This window comes from Solea solea, chromosome 2, assembly GCF_958295425.1.
Source record: "Solea solea chromosome 2, fSolSol10.1, whole genome shotgun sequence".
Lineage (NCBI taxonomy): Eukaryota > Metazoa > Chordata > Actinopteri > Pleuronectiformes > Soleidae > Solea > Solea solea.
Genome location: NC_081135.1, coordinates 34,191,920 through 34,209,641, shown reverse-complemented (window position 1 = coordinate 34,209,641; position 17,722 = coordinate 34,191,920). Strand labels below are relative to the sequence as shown.

The 17,722-nt window shown below is 39.5% G+C and overlaps 1 protein-coding gene across 3 annotated transcripts; it reads right to left on the bottom strand.

The window, feature by feature from the left end:
* Positions 1–995: 995 nt before the first annotated feature.
* Positions 996–17,699, bottom strand: LOC131474685 (solute carrier family 35 member F5-like). Of its 3 annotated transcripts, none has more exons than XM_058652460.1 (17): positions 17,555–17,697; positions 17,131–17,191; positions 16,926–17,010; positions 16,117–16,258; positions 14,537–14,686; positions 14,021–14,083; positions 13,827–13,908; positions 13,337–13,530; positions 12,483–12,564; positions 12,237–12,324; positions 11,062–11,126; positions 10,848–10,952; positions 9,886–10,045; positions 9,625–9,715; positions 8,683–8,837; positions 5,967–6,065; positions 996–3,567 (listed from the first exon to the last, which is right to left on the bottom strand). In XM_058652460.1, the coding sequence occupies exons 4-16, from the start codon at positions 16,249–16,251 to the stop codon at positions 5,984–5,986; spliced, it is 1,452 nt and encodes a 483-aa protein (XP_058508443.1). In that variant the 5' UTR covers positions 16,252–16,258; positions 16,926–17,010; positions 17,131–17,191; positions 17,555–17,697; the 3' UTR covers positions 996–3,567; positions 5,967–5,983. The 3 variants fall into 3 exon arrangements, with proteins under 3 accessions (XP_058508443.1, XP_058508445.1, XP_058508444.1); XM_058652462.1 differs by having other exon boundaries at positions 13,337–13,527; XM_058652461.1 differs by lacking the exon at positions 17,131–17,191 and having other exon boundaries at positions 17,555–17,699.
* Between the last annotated feature and the right edge of the window lie 23 nt (positions 17,700–17,722).

Below are 17,722 nucleotides of genomic sequence, written 5' to 3'. Positions count from 1 at the left end.
CTTCTTCTAGCCTTGAGGTAGATTACGTTCTCTCTGAGGTTGGGATTCTTCCATAGGTGTTTGTTTGTTGAATAACATGAAAGCAACTTTGATCCTTGACACAGTTCTTGTAAACGGACTCAGCAGACTCTTCATCGTAAACATCTCCATACCAAGAACCTGCAGCTCACTTTCTCGTAATGTTTGGAATCCAAAATGTTTTGCAGAACATTTTCTGTGTTCATCTTAGCCAGGACTCATGGCCAACCACAGTGTCTAATTATCAATGTTATAACAATATTTATACCATTTTGACTGATTAGTTTTACATGCAGAGGTGGTGTAAAGTAATAATTACCAGAGCTCCTGAGTGATTTTAGTCCCGTACGAATGTGCCATGTCAGTAATCATTCCCGGACAATCTCAGTAAAGATTAAGGCGACTTTTACCTTGGGTACAAAGGTGAGGAAAAATGACCCCAGGTAAAACTAACCCTGTACGAATAGACCAGTCGTAATTATGAACGGAAATAAGTAAGAAAAAGTAGTTTTCCGTGTATTGTGTTCTTACTGTTACACTGGAGTTGAGGGGAGGAAGAGGGAAAAGGAGGGCTTCTAATCTGTAGAGACCACACAGAAAAAACAAATAAAGTTGTAGTTTCACAATATTTAAACAAAGAAGGAGCACTAAATCAAAATTACTAAACAAAATATAAAGCGCTCCTACCTTCTTCCAGATAGTGGTTGCAGCATACACATCTTAAGGCCAAGAGGAAAGGAATTGGGCTTGTAACTGAAGGGTTGCCGGTTCAAATCCTGGAATGGGTCAAGGGCTGGGTCAACCCCTGAGCAAGGCACTCTGCCCACTGCTCCTTCACCCGGCTTGTGGAGTGTAAAAAAGAACGGATTAAATGCAGAGTTAATAATCACTGTCACTCATAGGTGTATGTGTTTGTGTTAAAGTCACACATTCCAAATTACTAAGAAGAACAGAAATGCGTCATAGCAACCACAGTGTTAAAAACAACACAATTTTAATAGTGCAGTGAAAGTATGAAAACAGTTTTTTTCAAAATAATAGAAGTATTCAAGAGCTTAGGCTGATAAAAAAAGAGGAAAGTTTCCATCACAGCCTTTTTTTCTGGGCCATCTTTTAGAACATCTTCACCAATGACACTTGGAGTACAAAGAAACCGCTCCGAAAAATAAAAACAAGTCAAAGAAAAGAACCTGAGAAAGAAAAAACAACCATGATTCAACAAGCACCACTTAGAAAATTTGAATAACAATAACAACAATAATAATCTTAAGAATTATGACATGAGAAACGTAAGAAATAGTGGAATAATGTTGACATTTACCTTTAAGCTGCAACATATTTATATATATATATATATATATATATATATATGTACATCTGTGATCACATGACAGACACTGAGGCTGCTAAATGAAATGCTTTCTCTTTTCTCACATGAAATCGCACGCCGTAAATAAAGTGATATAATCTCAGTCTCTGGTGAATTTGGAAACTCTTTCCTTCATTTACAAAAATACATCCGATATGAAGTGATACACAATCTCTGTAGTGTTAATAAACAAACAAACAAACAAACAGCAAACACTCACTGTGGACAGTATTTACACCCACTTTGTTACCGCAGCAGACATGTTGTAGCTTATAGCCGAGGATTGACTGCTAAAACGCAAACTTCATACGTCTCTGTCACAGTTTGTCTTCAGGATCGAGCACCGTCGGAGGAACGGGGGGCAAATCTAAGCAGCTCGTCTGCAGCATGTGGTGATTTTGTGTTTCTCCTTCCAGCATCAGACTGACTAAACTCTACGGGAACAAAGTGAATAAAGGCCAGTCACAGACAGAAAAATATAGGCCTGGATATTTTTGCTGAGACATACGTAGATGGATAATATTGCTGAATCCTGTCAGGACAATTTCAGAGTCAACCAAAATAATTACTAAACTATTTGGATAGTTGAATAATCAGTTAGACTGAGTTTTTTCAGTAAAACAAAGTTCTATAATTACTGGGGCTGCAACAAACGATTATTGTCACAAGCGATTCATCTGCCGACTATTTTCTAGATGCGACGGGAATTGGGGAAAGATGTTGACTCGTTTTTTAACAACCTTCAAAATGACGTCATCATTAAATGTCTAGTTCTGTCCACAAACCACAGATATTTAAGGTTTAATATCACAGAGGAGCAAAGAAACCAGGAAAGACGCTGAAATCACAGAACAAATGACTTTGGGAATGTGAAAGTGGCTCGTTTAGTGATACCGCACATACTGGTGCCCTTAATAAGTTACCTGCCAAGTTTGAAGCCTGTCAAGTGAACCCTTGGACAGTTATGTGATTAACAGACAGACATTACTGGAATTAATAGAGAGAGATACATTGTTGCAGCCCTACTGTTTGAGCTTATTAAAAGTCAGTATGTTCTGGTTTCTTTGTTCTTCTATGGAAACAATGTGAAGATCTTTGGTTTGTGGACAAAAATAAAGACTCTTGAGGATGTTGTCTTCACACAGACCGACAATGTTCTTCATTTAATTAGAGGGGTGAAACAGCGGATCTATCAAGATTAACTGAAAATGAAAAAAAGATCATTCGTTGCAGCCTTAGTGTGTGCTCACATCATATGATTTGAGGACTTAAAAAAGCAGCAATCTCGGACAAGTCATTATAAATTCATGTGACACGGCAACCCTAACCGTCAAATTGTCTTCACAATTGTAAAAAGACTGGATCAGAATCAGGAAAAGCTGATGGGGACATCCCTAGTGTTGGACTTTGTTAAGCCATGGAGCCATGAAGAATAACTGAAAGTTCAAAAAGGGATACAAATAAAAACTATTTTAAAACAAGGCACAGATATACACTACTGTGCCACAACATTAACACCAGTCACACTGTTTTTATTGTAGTGGCTGATCGGTGTTTAACGCAAAGATGCACTTTTCTAATATGGAGCCTTAAGTGACACCAAAACCGTCAGAAAAGCCTGGGTTTACTCTGGGAGTGTGCAAATAAATGGTCATGTGAAATGTGAAATGTGAAATGACCCGATGAACATGTCTGCATCACAAAGACACTTTCAAACAAGCAGCAACTTTAACAAAGAAAAAAAAACAAAAAAAAAACAACAAAAGAAAAGTGTGACGGACAAACTTCAAGTCCACTTCTATAACATTTTCCCTCCCTGCAACAGTGAGAGAAGTACTTTACCACAGATAAGAGTCTCACAGACAAACACACATAAACTGCTCCATCTTCTCTAGTGTTACGATCAAGTTCAACAGTTAATTCATTTGGTCACATGACACCATTGTAAAATGTCCAGCACCTCAAGTACCAAAAGTTTCTTTAGACACAGAAAATGTCAAAAAAACAAGAAGGGGGACGGGGGAGGGACGGGGGAGGGACGGAGCAATGAGCGTGTAAATTTGGCCGGGCCGTCTCAACACTGTAGAAAATAAATAGTGTTTTTTACAGGAGGCACTAGGGTACTTCATTGTCTCTGAAAGCTTCCGGATTGTCAGCTCAGCGAGATCCACAGTCACCACCTTTGGAGATAAAGACAAAATAAAGAACATTGTAATCATACACACGATAAATATAAATGTGTTCCTCTAGGAAGAGACGTCCCACACAAGATTCAAGCTGAACAATGTCGAACTGTAGATCAGTTAAAAAAGACTTAACAATCCTAAAAACGTGCGTTAATCTCCAACAATTACCAGGGAAAATTAGTCTGGTGTATTTAGCGACAGCACTGCTGATCGCGAGCAGCATCACAAACCCTGCCGCTGTGTTTCAGTCTATGCTCTATGGTCAAGGAGGAAGTACTGAACAAATAGTTTTAATTAACTGATTCTAATGATTCAGTTACAATGAAAACAACTGCTTCGCGAGTCGCTAGTCACTCGTTTTTGTGTGTCGTGTATAAAACAAAGTCACGGCAGTTTCATGCAGCCGTGCAGTGATGACTCCGCCCACGCTATTTTATAGTGGAAAAGCAACCTAAACCGCGCCGTGCAGAGGCGAGGCGAGGTGAGCTGGGACCATAGGTGGAAAAGGGGCTAATGTATCACTGTGTCTAATGCGCCACCTGGTGGAACACCAGGCATTACAGGTCAAGGTCAAATGAATGCAGTCATGATTATGATATGATTTGATTTGGGCAATTTTGTACCAATCTTCGGTGAGCTGGATTAAAAAGACCAAATGGGCCAGATGTTGCCTGTGGGCCATAGTTTGACCACCCCTGCTTTAGATTGACTATTGAGCAGATTGACTATATTGACTACTTGCTGGTGCCAATCCCAGCTGACATGGGTTGAAAGATCAAGTCCATCGCAGTGCCAAAAAGAATGATTTGCTCATTTATAAAGCCATTTCCATAAAAATCGGGACACATTGTGATGCAAATAAAACTAAAGTCGTTAATTTGTGGAATGACTTGACGGTAGTCGTGTCATTTTATATTTTTTTATACACATTTATCTTTAAATTGCTTCTACATTGATTCCTTATAACACGTCCGAGCGCCACGACATGAATCTGCATCCGTGTCTACGGAACGTGCTCTGTAGATAAAGCTGCCTTGCACAGTTTAAGCCGATAGATTCTGTTGTTTAAAAAGGTTTAATCGACATTAAAAACACGAAGGGTCTCTGCGGGAGAAAAGTAAGACGCTGGAAAAAAGAAGCTGAGAATAAGATGGAAAATCAATCGGAGCCAAACGAGTAAAAACGAGGCCGGCAAATGCAAACCATTTGCAACAGCCTGAAAAAGACAGAATCTCACATAGTACTGAGCACTTATATATATATATATATGTGTGTGTTTGTGTTTATATATATATATAATATTAAGCTCTAGCGCACTGTGGTAAATGCTTTATAAGGTTTTTTGTTTTGTTTGTTGTTCCACTGATCACATGTGCTTCAGTCTTTTAAGAAACTGCACTGTTTTCTTCCCCCACTAACTCATCGATTTGAAAACCACACGCTGTGTTCCAAATCTCTCTCCAAGTCCTGCTCGCAATTATTTTGGGAAACAGGTGAGGAAAAGCTCGACTGAACCTACGTAGAGTGAAGAGAAACGGCAGCGTCACTAAAATGCAGACTCGAGACGAGTTGGGTGGCCAAGCTGATGTCAAATATTTATTGGATGCGGATCCTGTCCAGCTCGTCCTCCCGTCTCTCTTACTCAACGCCAGCGTCTAAACACTGAGCCCCTGACAAATGTCTGACGGATGCACAGGACGGACAAATAAACAACAGCAGGAAGAAGACAGCAGCAGTTCTGAGCAGCATCACCGACTGTTGCAAAACCCCTTAACGACTTCTGTAATTTGACAACATTTTATCTTTAAAGCGGCTCTCATTTCCTGGCCACTTTTTTTATGGAACATTGTAAAAAAACAAACATAAAACCCTAACATACTGTCACCTTTTACAGTTTAAATTGATTAAATCCCGACCCCTGAGACTGAGACGTGCAGATTCAGGGACAGCTGTGAGACTATGAAGCTGTACAACACAGATATTAATAAAAGCATTCACAGCAGCTTTAAGATGAATAATGGGAAACATAATATCACTAAGACACTACGGCCTTTTTCATATTTAAAGATCAATTTGCAACAAGTCTCAGGGGATTATAATAATCTCTCCACAGGCTACCAGCAAATGGATTACATCTTTCAGAAACTAGTTTGGCAGCAGATGTAGCACCTCGCTTTGATCCGTGCGTGTCCTTAGGCACAAAAGAAAATCCTCATAAAGCCTACAATTATATATAATATTAAGTGTATAATAATAGAATAAATCGAGATTTTTTGCCACCACAGGGGATTCGCACTGATCATAAATCTAAAAAAAACAACTATTGGTTTATATTTTCACACTCACAATAACATGCACACAACAAAACCAGGAAGTACTGAGGGATTATTTACATTGTCTTTGTTTTGGATCACGAACACAGGCTTCCTTCGCTGGGGGAGACGACGTGTAGAGGAATTAGGCTTTCACACTGCTCACTGTCTTCTGGCAGTCTGCGAGCAAGAGGGGAAACAAGAGTGTCACTCATCATCTTGACAAAAATCATAATTATAATCATCCCTCACCGAACGGGAACAAGCGTTCACAGAAGAATAGGCGCCGTAGCTTCCGCAAGAGCGGGTTTAATCAGTCAAGCATGAACATCTGATTACAGACTTAACTTAAGCAGACTTTTGTCCTGGAGAGAATGTCAGCGATGAAAGACAAACTTTAAGTGTGTTTGTGTCAAGGTCAACTCATTTGTAAGAGGTCACACACCACTTGAATATACAATGAAACAACAACTCACTTCACTGATTTTTTTCAGTGATTGGGCAAAAAAACAATTTGAGTGAAAGCTCACCTTTTGTCACGACCTCACCTCCTGCTCAGACTTAAGTGCAAATTGACTAATTAACCTGGTCGCAGTTGTAGTGAGTGTGTGTGTGTGTGTGTCTTTCACTGGTTTTGAGGACAATGTTTTATTTGAAAACCATCACTGAGAGGACATTTTGGACAGTACTCGCCTCTCGTGCTTGGTGTTAGTTACTTCATTATGATGGTAAAGGGTGAACGTGAGCAGCTGGGAGTGAACTGTGTTATTGTCCATGAGTGTCCTCAAAACTGAATTATAAAGTGTGTGCACAAATAACTTCCATTAGCCTTTACAAAAATGAAACTCATTGAAATGACATGAGAGTGTATGTGTTGACACTGTATGCCAATGCGTCATAAATTCCATAGAAACCACATGAGACGCTACTGCAGCTAACAACAGGAAAATTACTGTACACAAAGACATATCTGGGGAAAAAAAGACAGAAACCTAGATTGTGGATATGAATGATGTAGGGACATAATAATGTAGTTCAATAAATTTTCTAAGCTACTTTGCCTCAGAGTTACATGTACTTGTAAATGTAACACAGGAGGAGATATTTTTCTCCCTTAAAGTAGCACAATGTAGGATTTGTTTATCAGTTCCCACTAAAGTGGGTACACAGTAGTTTGTAACAACTGTCATAATAAAATAATATGTTGAGGTAACGTGTGCATTTGTTGACAAGCCAACAACACTGTTGAACTTCTAATGAACAAACAACCGTGTCTTCAAAGTAGGTACAGTCGTTTTATTTTTCTGAGATATTAGAAACAAAAACTTAAGAACAATAGTGCTTTAGTTTGTGTAGCTTGTGTTTTCAACCCAGCTCATATCACCTATTGCACATTATATGCACATATGAACGAGCAGTTTGATGGGATAGTACTTTTTTGTTACATTGATTCTTGTTTCACACAAACGTTATGCAATCCAGCTTTAATAAAACTATGTTTTGAAGTTGTTTTTAATAATATCTTTTATATTAAATCACATCATACACCTTCTCAGCTATGGCCAAATTGTAATTGATTAATTTGATCACTACTACTGAAGTATAAACAACTTTTTGATAACTTTGGTGTTGTGCTACATTCTTGCTCACGTACAAATCTGGGTGTGGACTTTGGGGTTTTGTTTTTCTCAATTTTCAGCGAGCTCAAACCTCTAAAGAACTTTGGGAAGTTCTGCACTAAGGCAATTTCTTTTTGTTCCAGTAGTCCTGCATGCCTGAGAGCAGTCAAATCAAATTCTCTTTCAGAGCCTGATATAATATTAGGCCATTAATAACCATTCACACCATGAAAATGAAAGTACAGAGACATGAAACTTGCTCATGAGAGATGCTTTACTTTTGACAGAGCACTTCATCAGCTTTATGTTTTTATAAAAGTAACTTTGTTATCACCATGAATGAAACTCTCCTTTCAATAGTATATTTAAAAAAAATGTAATGTCCACTGGGTGCAGCTTCACTAAGTTTGCAAACAGCTTCGTCACAGCTCCCATGGTCAAAAAAACATTTGTGAAGCCAAATGTCAAGCTAAATATTGTTGTTACTGAGGCGAGTGTGCAGACTGTGACAAACTGACAGACTAATCCACTCACCTCTCCCTTTCCCTAATGAGTCAAGGAACTACGTTGGCCTTCACATACCACAAATAAAGTAATTCTTCTTTGTTTACGGAGGAAGCCTCCACTTCAAAATGCAATGCTGTGCCACCTTGAGCCAAGATGGCAGCCTCTGTAAAGCAGGACCTTTGCCTTAAGTACATATACATATTAAAATAATAAGGCTACTAATTTTGACGTGATTGCATACAGTATGGTAACTTTATTACATTTCTACCAATAAAACTTCCCAAATGTTACATAGTGGACCTTTAAGGTGCTTGTAAGAGTATATTAGAGCACATAATCACAATATTTTGAGTTTAATACAACTCTACTGCCAAGGATTGAGCAATGACTTAAGAAACATTCATGTTCGCCTATTTTTCCCCATCCACTCAGTTTGATTGTGTTTAACTGAGATATCGAGTGCAGCGGTAAGGTAACTGCAAAAAAGAATAAGCAATGCAGGGTTATCTCTAATGGATTACTTATTGCCAAAAGTGTTGAGCACAGGAACAAATGGCTGCTTCAACATTAAAGCATAAATAAATATAGTGTGACAAACACGGTTCAAGCATTCCTGTGTATTTTATCTGTAATGTGTCACATGAAAGCCCAGAAAAGAGCCGGTGTGTTACCTCTGAATGCGATGTTTTCTGCAAATGAAGGCGTAGACTCTCCTGAGCCCCAACAGAACAGGGTCCCAGTTGTTGTAGTGGCATAGGAGTGTAGCGATGATGAAGGCGAGGAAGACAGGAACTGCCCCAGCAAAGAACAGCCATGAAAAACGCACCTGTTCACACATTACAAGCAACATACACTCGTTACAGCCACTGCCAATGCTGGACTTCAGTTTCTTGAGATTCATTTGAAAAATAGCTTCACCTTTCACAAGTCATTAAATAAACACTATGTATATCGCAACTATAATTCAGTGAATCATTCTGGGGTACAGCAATATAATGGATACATGACACTATGAACAACCTGTAGAAAGAATATACTGAATCTCCGTCTCTCAATCCGTTCTTATATTTTTTTCCTGATTTGTTTGAATAGTTATATGAACTGGGAGTTTTCCCGCTCTCTAACGGGAATCCAGTGAACGCTGCCTGTGTTCTTAAATTGTTACTGCAACCATAACTCCTACACTTTATTTTTTAAATTTACCTGCTGTTATCTCCCTGTTTTTGTTAACTCTGGCATGTGCTGCTGCCTTTCTTGGCCAGGTCACCCTAGTGAAAGGGGTGTTGATCTCAACGGGTCTTTTATCTGGTTAAATAAAGGTTAAATGAAAAATGAAATGAAGCTTAAATCTCAAACAATCATGACGTAAAGAAGAGGTGGAGCTTCATACTTCTACTACTACTTTCAGAACAATGGATTTGTTATTTTCTTCTTTTTTAGTTTAAAACGTTTAATGTCGTTGATTTTTTTCTACAAATCCTTCTTGGGTTTGTTTGTTGAATAAAATGTATTAATTCAAATATATGCGTATTCAAGTGCGAGTTTAAAGAGAAAGAAAGTCCCCCTTCAAACTCTGACGCTGAGTGTTGAGCATCTGCTATGGAGAAACTTACCTTCTGCATACAAATGTCTGCCATTATGGAGAGCGGGATAGTGAGGCTCAATGATAGCGTCCCGATTAGAGACGATGTGAGGAAACAGCCCCTGTGGACAGAAACCAATATCACCAGTTAGAAATGAAAGATTTAGTGAATTATTCAAACCAAAGCTATTTTACAACGGTAAGTATCGACATGGAAACACGTCTGGCACTATCAACATGGGAACTGTGATGATTTGCTGGCCAGAATTGTGATGTGTGTGCACATGCTCACCACAGCCAGAGGAACTCTGAGAGAACAGTGCCGATGAGGCCGTTAATGAGGATGTACATCCACACAAGCTGGCTGGGGAACTCAAAGGCCTCAAAGCCTGTATAGTGAAGCAGGAGGAAGCCCGGCCACAACAGCAGCAGGTTGAACAGACCCACAAACCCTGAGAGACACACATGACACAGAAGCTCATATAAGACATAATGCTTTCATGAGAATGGGGGGGGATGGACAAGGTACATATTTGAAATTTAAAATGCCAAACCGATCTTGTACATAGGAAAGATACAGTCAGCAGGGTATTTTTCAAAATACATATGAACTGACACACGGTAAAAGAGGGGCAGATATTATAAGACTTTTTCATTCTTTTTTGTATTGTTTTCATTAGAAAGAATTTTTAATTGAATGAAATAAAATTGACAAAGAAAAATCTAAACAAGAACAAGTAACACCGGCGCTACTCCCTCGTCCTTTTTTTATGTACCCTCTTACCAAAACGTGCATTTGATGCTACTCATAACGCTACTTTATACTAGACGCAGTGTTGTCTAAAACAATCATTTTCCCGTAAATAATATCCAATATAAAATATCAAATTGATGCGAGTAATCCCATTTACTAGATAATGCATAAACAGCTTTGAATTCATGTAAAGCCGCCCAGGTTCTGTCCGCATCGCCAGAACATAATATTCCTCCCGTGATTTCATATCCTTATATTCAGGATTATGTGACTCTCACGGCCTGTGAACTTTCACTGCTAACACGCAAGTTTTGACGGACACAATGTGGCGCTTTTTCTCAGAGAATGCCCCCTTTTCACCTCAAGCTTTCAAAATCTCTGCAGAGAACCTCCTTCCATACCATCCCCCCACTACTAGGTCACTCCACTCCCTCGCCATCAGTGTTGACTCATACTCTTTTTTTTTTCTCTAGAAATACCAGTGGTGAGTATTTATTTACCAAAGAACATGGGAATGTCAAGCTTATCCTCCCGATCCACTCGTCTCTTAATCATCACGATGTAGACGGCATAGAGAATCGCCCCAGCCAGTGACCACAGAGAGCCTTCATAAGAATTCAAGACATCAAATTAGGAAAGAAGGGTTTCCAAAGTGTCACAATTCCTCAACAGTGATGTGAAACAGTGACAGATACTGGCCGCCTCCATCGTTACCTATGACACCATTCTCATCGGGGTTGTCCATGCTGGAGAAACTGACAAGGGCAACGCCTCCGATGCTGCAGAAGAGAGACAACACGTGAAATGACAGGTAAACAAAGCTAGTATTTACTTATTTAAGAGAAGAAAAATAACACAACAGAACATGTAACGGTAAATCCACACTATACACACACACACTACCCCAGTGTTTTAGAGCCCTAATAACAGAGAAGTTAAAAAAATGCAGCTGGCTCAGTAAACCCCAGGGCCACGTTCTAGTATAGATCTTGCTGGTTCTTAATGGCCACAACGTCACCCGAGCTGATTAGTCACACTCATATGAGAAGACCCTCGTCCCGGAAGAAAACTAAAGACCCCCAACCGCCAATACAGAACAAACCAGGGTGAGGATGTCTGTGCACATGCACTGGTAGGACTCACAGCTAATGTTTTCATGTGTTTTGTTAACTTTGTATTCCATAACTTCGTTATCAGTCCAAATTATTCTCCTTTACCATGGTGCACCATCACTGCATGTCCACTGGAACAAGCAGTTTGATCTTCCGCTTAAGTTTTTCCAATTAAGGCTGAAGATTAAAAAAAAAACCTTAGTTTTTAAAAATAACCCATCTATGTGTGGACTAGGACTTAAACTTGTGATGTTTATATACACTGCCCAGTCAAAACAAGACACATGTTATAATATTTGGCCTAGTGTAAAGGCAGTGGGGGCAGTGTTGTGATCTGGGGTCAGCCGGCTGCCGAAATATACTGAATGACCTTTGACAGCCCAACTGAACCATCATAAATACAAGATCTTGGCGAAGAATGAATGCAGCTGAGCATCGAAATAAATATAGTGCCATTGCATGAACTCATCAAAGAGATGCCAAACCAGTAATCAAGCAAAAGGAGGTTGTGCAAAAAATTCAAGTGTGCAACTTTTCTTGGTTCGGGGCAGTGAATTTTACTATAAAAATAACCCCCTATGCAAGATCAATCTGTTTACTGGCAGAGTAAATTAAGTGTTGGATACAGTCTCAGTTTTTTTTATAATGAAACATCATCTTGCATAAGTTCTTTTTGAAACAAGATTTCAACAAGTTTTCAAAAACGTTTCAGAAAAGTTAAAAGCAGTGTGCCCCTCCAAGTCTACCCTTTCACAAACAATTTCATTCAGCTCTTACCTCAGAGCCACGGTGACTAGTTTGGACAAGGTGAAACGGTCAGTGCTGTTGCTGGGAAATATGGCTGCTAGGATGAGTGTAAAGAGGCCTGAGGAGAGAAAGAGGACAAAGGAGTCACAGCTGTAGGTAGACTCTTCTATAGCTTTAATAAATTAACAACCTAACTTCAACTTTTCCCACTCTCCCTTTCACACTTATTGATTTGACTTATGGCTGGACTGATAAAAAGCATTAGGAGAGAATCACCTGAAGTGGATGACAAAATGTTGACTATTGCCACCTGCATGTCAGACAGCGCCTCCTGGTAGGACAGGTTGGCCAGGAACCACTGGAAGACAAACATACGCAACGATTTTATAGGAGGAGTAAATAAAATGACAAAAACACCTGACAACAGAAGAGACCTGTGATAAATCCTCTTAAAAACTAATTTTCTGACTCTGTCTCCCCACAGGAAAATGTGAAAATGAGCTACAAACCACTAGAAGTAAAATTGTCAGTAGCCGATTATTATTTGTTAATCGGGCAACAAATAATGCATTTTTGTTCTCACTAAAACTTTATTTCATTTTATTTATTTTTTTTTTTTTTATTTTATTTTATTAAAAAACCCATATCACTACTAAACACCTGATACTTAAACAGTATAGCTGCCTAATATATATCACTCAAGAGCAAAGAAACCATGGCGATGAGGTCCAAACTTTGAATTAAAACCATTTCTAAAGTTTTAATAGTTGGGGAAAGAACAGATTGTTCTATTGTTCAGGGGAGAACAGTCAGTGTGACGGAGCTTCAGACATCTCCAGAGGAAATGGAAGCACCATCTCGAAGGATCTGAGCCGTCTGAATTCACAAGACACTGAGAGCATAAGGGAAAAGATTCTTTCTGGTCTGATCAGACAAAAGCCAAAGTTTTTTTGGGCAGAACTTTAAGAGACTTTTTCATCTACATCTACAAAATTCTGAAATAAAGGTTGGAGGGCTTTTCTAAAGAAGAGATTTCAGGTTTTTAATTTGTCCAAAAAAAACACATACTTTGAAGACTTAAAAGTCTTAAAAAAGGATACTCTGTGGCATTCCAGCTGCGTTCCACTTACCACGAAGCAAAAGAAGAAGCTGATTTTGGCCACATCAGTGATGGTTAGCTTGCCCACTGTGCGCAGCATAGCTTCATGGTCCTTGGCAGCAGGGTAGGACATGCGGGACAGTTTGGCTTCCAGAGCTTGAGTCGAGGGCAGCTGACGCACCTCCATGATATTACTGAACCGCACCCGCTGCTTTCTGGAGGCTGCTGGGTGACAGAAACATTCGATGTTCATTCAGCCATGTGGCGACTTCATTTTATTGAATTACCCCAAAATACCATCCATGTTAGGACAGCAAAACCATAATGTTTATCACTTTGCTCTCATTATGAGTGTAAGTGAAGGAAGAGAGACAAGATAACAGAAAAGCTGCCGATGACACGAGCAGGAAAAAGTCAGAGGCTTGTCATGTTAAATAATACGGCTCAGCGCTGCCCTCTGTTGTTCACATTCCATCTCATTAACACAACAAGAACAATACATATGCCAACTGTGTACTCACAAGATTCACAGTCTCCAATTAGACAATTTGAGTGTTCTGCAGGTACATCCTGGAACTTCATTGGTAGGTACAGTGGTTCACTCTGTACAAGTGTGAGAGACAAAATAGACAGTTGTATACTGTTGGTGCACCTTCCATTTAAAGTCAATTGCGTCGTGCCTCCTTACTTCACACTACGCTATCAGACAACGTACCAAACGGTTGTTCACAGTGGTGTCAGTGGTGCAGTGTGCAAAGTAGGCCTCAGCGTCAGCAAACTGCAAAATCAAAAAAAATATTTTTACCAAACCAATACAACAGTACAGGTGCTGAAAAGAATTCTAGGCGAGACACGGATTATTTTACAGTTTAGTCTTGCCTTACAGGTTCATTCTTTCTGATACAATCTCTAAAAAACAAAAAAAGATTCTGCAGCATCTTCTGAATGAGCTTTAACAAACAAAATGAACCGGCTTTTGGCACAAAGAAGCCAATTTTAACATACTCTTCTGCCACATAAAAAGATTAGAATACAGAATGTCCACACCATTTTCACAACTTTTTACTGCAGATACAGCTTAGAAGTCCACAACAATGACAGAGGCGTGGTTTGTGATTCTGTATTACTGAGGTTGTGAATGAATAAATGTTGATTTATAAATGATTGTGAGCAAAAAAAAAAAAAGTAACACACTGCCACTGTGTGGTGAGACTGTGACTTGACTACTTACAAAAGCAGAGCGCCTGCGTTTCAGAGAGCCACTGCACTGCTGCCTCCAGGGACGCCACAGCAGGAACCCCAGCAGATACAGCACAAACATGGAGGTCTTGGTGAATGTGCTGAAGAAGGGTTTGTTGTAGTCCTGCTGCTTGAAAATGTACTGTGGGCACAATGAACAGCAGAAAACTGTTAGGACAACTAATGGTACTGTTAGAGACGGCACTACAGTCAGCACCATATTTGCTTTCCTTGCTTTCAATACAAAGAAATGGTTTCCCTCTCGGGCACTCTTGTGCTTTATCTTCATTAGCATTTCCAGTTTGTCCAGTGAAGTGCATGTAAATGTCCTCAGAGCAAGGAAATTGAAAAACAAATTATATAGTTTTTACTTATTCTAACATTAAAAGGTCTATTTGTTCTACTAATTGTGTACCAGTACGTTTAAACGATAGCTGTATTCCAATTCTTTCTTTGTCTATTTTGTTTGATTTATTAATTGATTTTTTTGGCTGTGGGTGATGATGATGATTCTGTATAAAAGTGACAGAAATAAAAGTTACAGATGCTGTCTGCTTTAGAAAAGCAAGGAATCTCTAAGTAAAAGACAGCGCTGTGCTTCATCAAACTTTTTTCATTTGTGGGCCAAAATTGAAAATGATTTAGATCGGTGAAAACAGTATTTTTTAAATATACAGTATCTTGTCAACTTTGGCTCCCAGGCCCCACTTTGGACCCCTGATCTCAAGCTTGGTACATGAACTAGACAATTGAGTAAACTTGTTTTTTACATGACCTTTAGAACAGATATTAATCTGTACATTAATAATGACTTTTAGTATTTTTGGTATTTAAAGCATAAAAACTGTTGCACTTTGGTTAAATACAACCATATGTATTGTGTGTCTTTGTGGCTGTCAGGGCATGTCGGTGTAAAGTTGCGGTAAAGCAATTTTTTTGACTTTCATTGTTGCGACTTAACAGCCGTTTAACGTCGCTTGAGAGGAGATAGGTCCTGTTTGTTTGTATGACACGCTGCCGGTACAGAGGAGCACGCTGAGTCCGGGTAAGCAAGTTTCAGGATGTTTAATAAACACAACAGCTACTACAGCGGTAATTTGGAAATGCACACCCAGGTAAGATGTAGTACGTGCACTGTTTGCGTATGTGTATCATAACTGAACATAAAGCGGTCAACAAAAAATTACGGCTACCTGACTCTCCTCTCTCCACCCAGTGCAGGTGATTCAGCACCTAATTATAACCTGCTACGGTGCCCATGTGACCCAAACCCCACATATCATAACCGTGGCAACCATACCAAGCAAATCAAAGCCCAAATAATCCCCCGCAAACAATGTGTGGCTCCTACATTCATATTTAATGGACTAGCAGTATTCAAAACCATGGATTAGAAGAGAAATAAGTGGTTGTGTATGCACTGCATATATTTGCTCTGGGGCACAAAAAACACAAAGAAAAATAAACACCATTGTCTGTTGAACACGGAACATCTGAGTGTTCTGTGTTTTCTGATATAAACTCTATCGTTTCACTCCTGTAAGATCATCTTCAGTAAGAGTGAGTTCTTACCGAGGTTAGCTCAGAGGAGACTACCCAGATGACATCCACCAGCAGGAGTATCAACACCCCCAGAACCATTCGCCTCCGCTGGGATGCAGAGCTTCCCTGAGAGCTCATCCGATTCATGATGAAAACCCATTCCATCGAGACTCTGAAAACAGAGGCATGAATGAACAAGACCGCATTTAAGTAGCTGGAAGTGAGAAAATAGCTCACAGCTGCACCCAACATTTTAAAAAAAACATTTAGGAAACAGCAGGCAGGATTTTTTTTAGGCATTGGTGATCAATAATTCAAGAGTAACCTTAATCTGTTCAGTCACGGGAGGCTTTAACAAATCACAGATCAGTTCATCGTAGAGAGAGTGAACACGCTTATTGGATATTCACTGATACACTAACTCACGGTAATATCAGCAGAGTTTTTGAAATGGAGCGATTGCCTCAGGTCATCTGTTGTGTATGAAACTGTACTCTGCACATAGGGATAATCTGATGAGGGGTCAGGACAGAGCTGTGATTGCAAAAACCTCAGTATTTTAATGTCCTGCAGACTCAACTCAATAATAAACTATTTTTCTAGAGAACCTGCCTGTAGCAGTTTTAAGTGATCAATGGCATTCATTGCTGAAAAAGACAACAACCCAGAGAGGTATAAGTGTGTCCCCTCTCATACTCAACTTAATATCATTAATAATGTCATATTCTACTTTGGGTAAATTTGTTGAAAGGTGATAGCAGGTAAAGACACAGACATTTTTCCTAGTGGACAATTTGACAGGCGTAACTGAAAATAAAGGCAAGTGTCTTATTACTTACATTGTAGTGCACAACTGTTGACCATCAAAATGATATCAGTGGTCCTTGCAGGAGCCAAACCAAGGAGTTCACAGTCCGCAAAACCCTGCCACAAAAGAAAGTGACTTACAGTGAAAACAATGACAGGGACTCGTATGTAAAACACACAGAGTCTGATGTAAAACACACGAGAGTCACATGTAAATACTCCCTCATGAAAACGCACCTGAGAGTTCAATTAATGCACTGGGCTAAGTGTCCATTTCAGGAGCTACAGCAGCAAAGCGCTAAGTAAAAGAAGGAAGTGGGGGAGAAAAACAGCTGTAAGCAGAGCTGTACCTGACGTGGCTAGTTAGCATTCAATATGTTATTTCACATGAGTAGCTTCCACGACCCCTGAAAGCCAACCACGGTAGTTATTTCACCAGCTGTAACAAAGATACAGGCTGGAGGTCAGTAATGGTGTATGTTGTGTTCACAAAACACAACATTAGGTCATTTACGACTCCACCGATTAGTCCAGCTAAGCGTTAGCAGGTAGCATCGCCGTCCTACGTTGACTTGTTTACCAATATCAGATGACAAGCTAAGCGCTAACGAGCGTTCTACTTTTAATCGATCACATGTTTGTTTTAAGTTGACATATTTACCTGATTGCGGGGAGCGGTCATTGAGTCTGCGCTATTATCCACTTATCTTTTCGCAAACTGTGGAATTGTCACCCCAATCATCGCTCATTAACGATAAAGTTATTGACAGCCCGTTGGTTGTAAACATTAGCATTCCCTTCCCTTTTCAGTATCAGGTGACATCATTTG

Excerpts from the sequence above, each read along its gene's own strand:
- LOC131474685 (XM_058652461.1), bottom strand. The coding sequence starts at position 16,251 with ATGGAATGGGTTTTCATCATGAATCGGATGAGCTCTCAGGGAAGCTCT. Across the intron at positions 13,531-13,826 it reads AATTGGAGACTGTGAATCTT|CAGCCTCCAGAAAGCAGCGG; the intron begins GTGAGTACACAG and ends TCTGTCACCCAG. Across the intron at positions 11,127-12,236 it reads CTAGTCACCGTGGCTCTGAG|CATCGGAGGCGTTGCCCTTG; the intron begins GTAAGAGCTGAA and ends TCTCTTCTGCAG.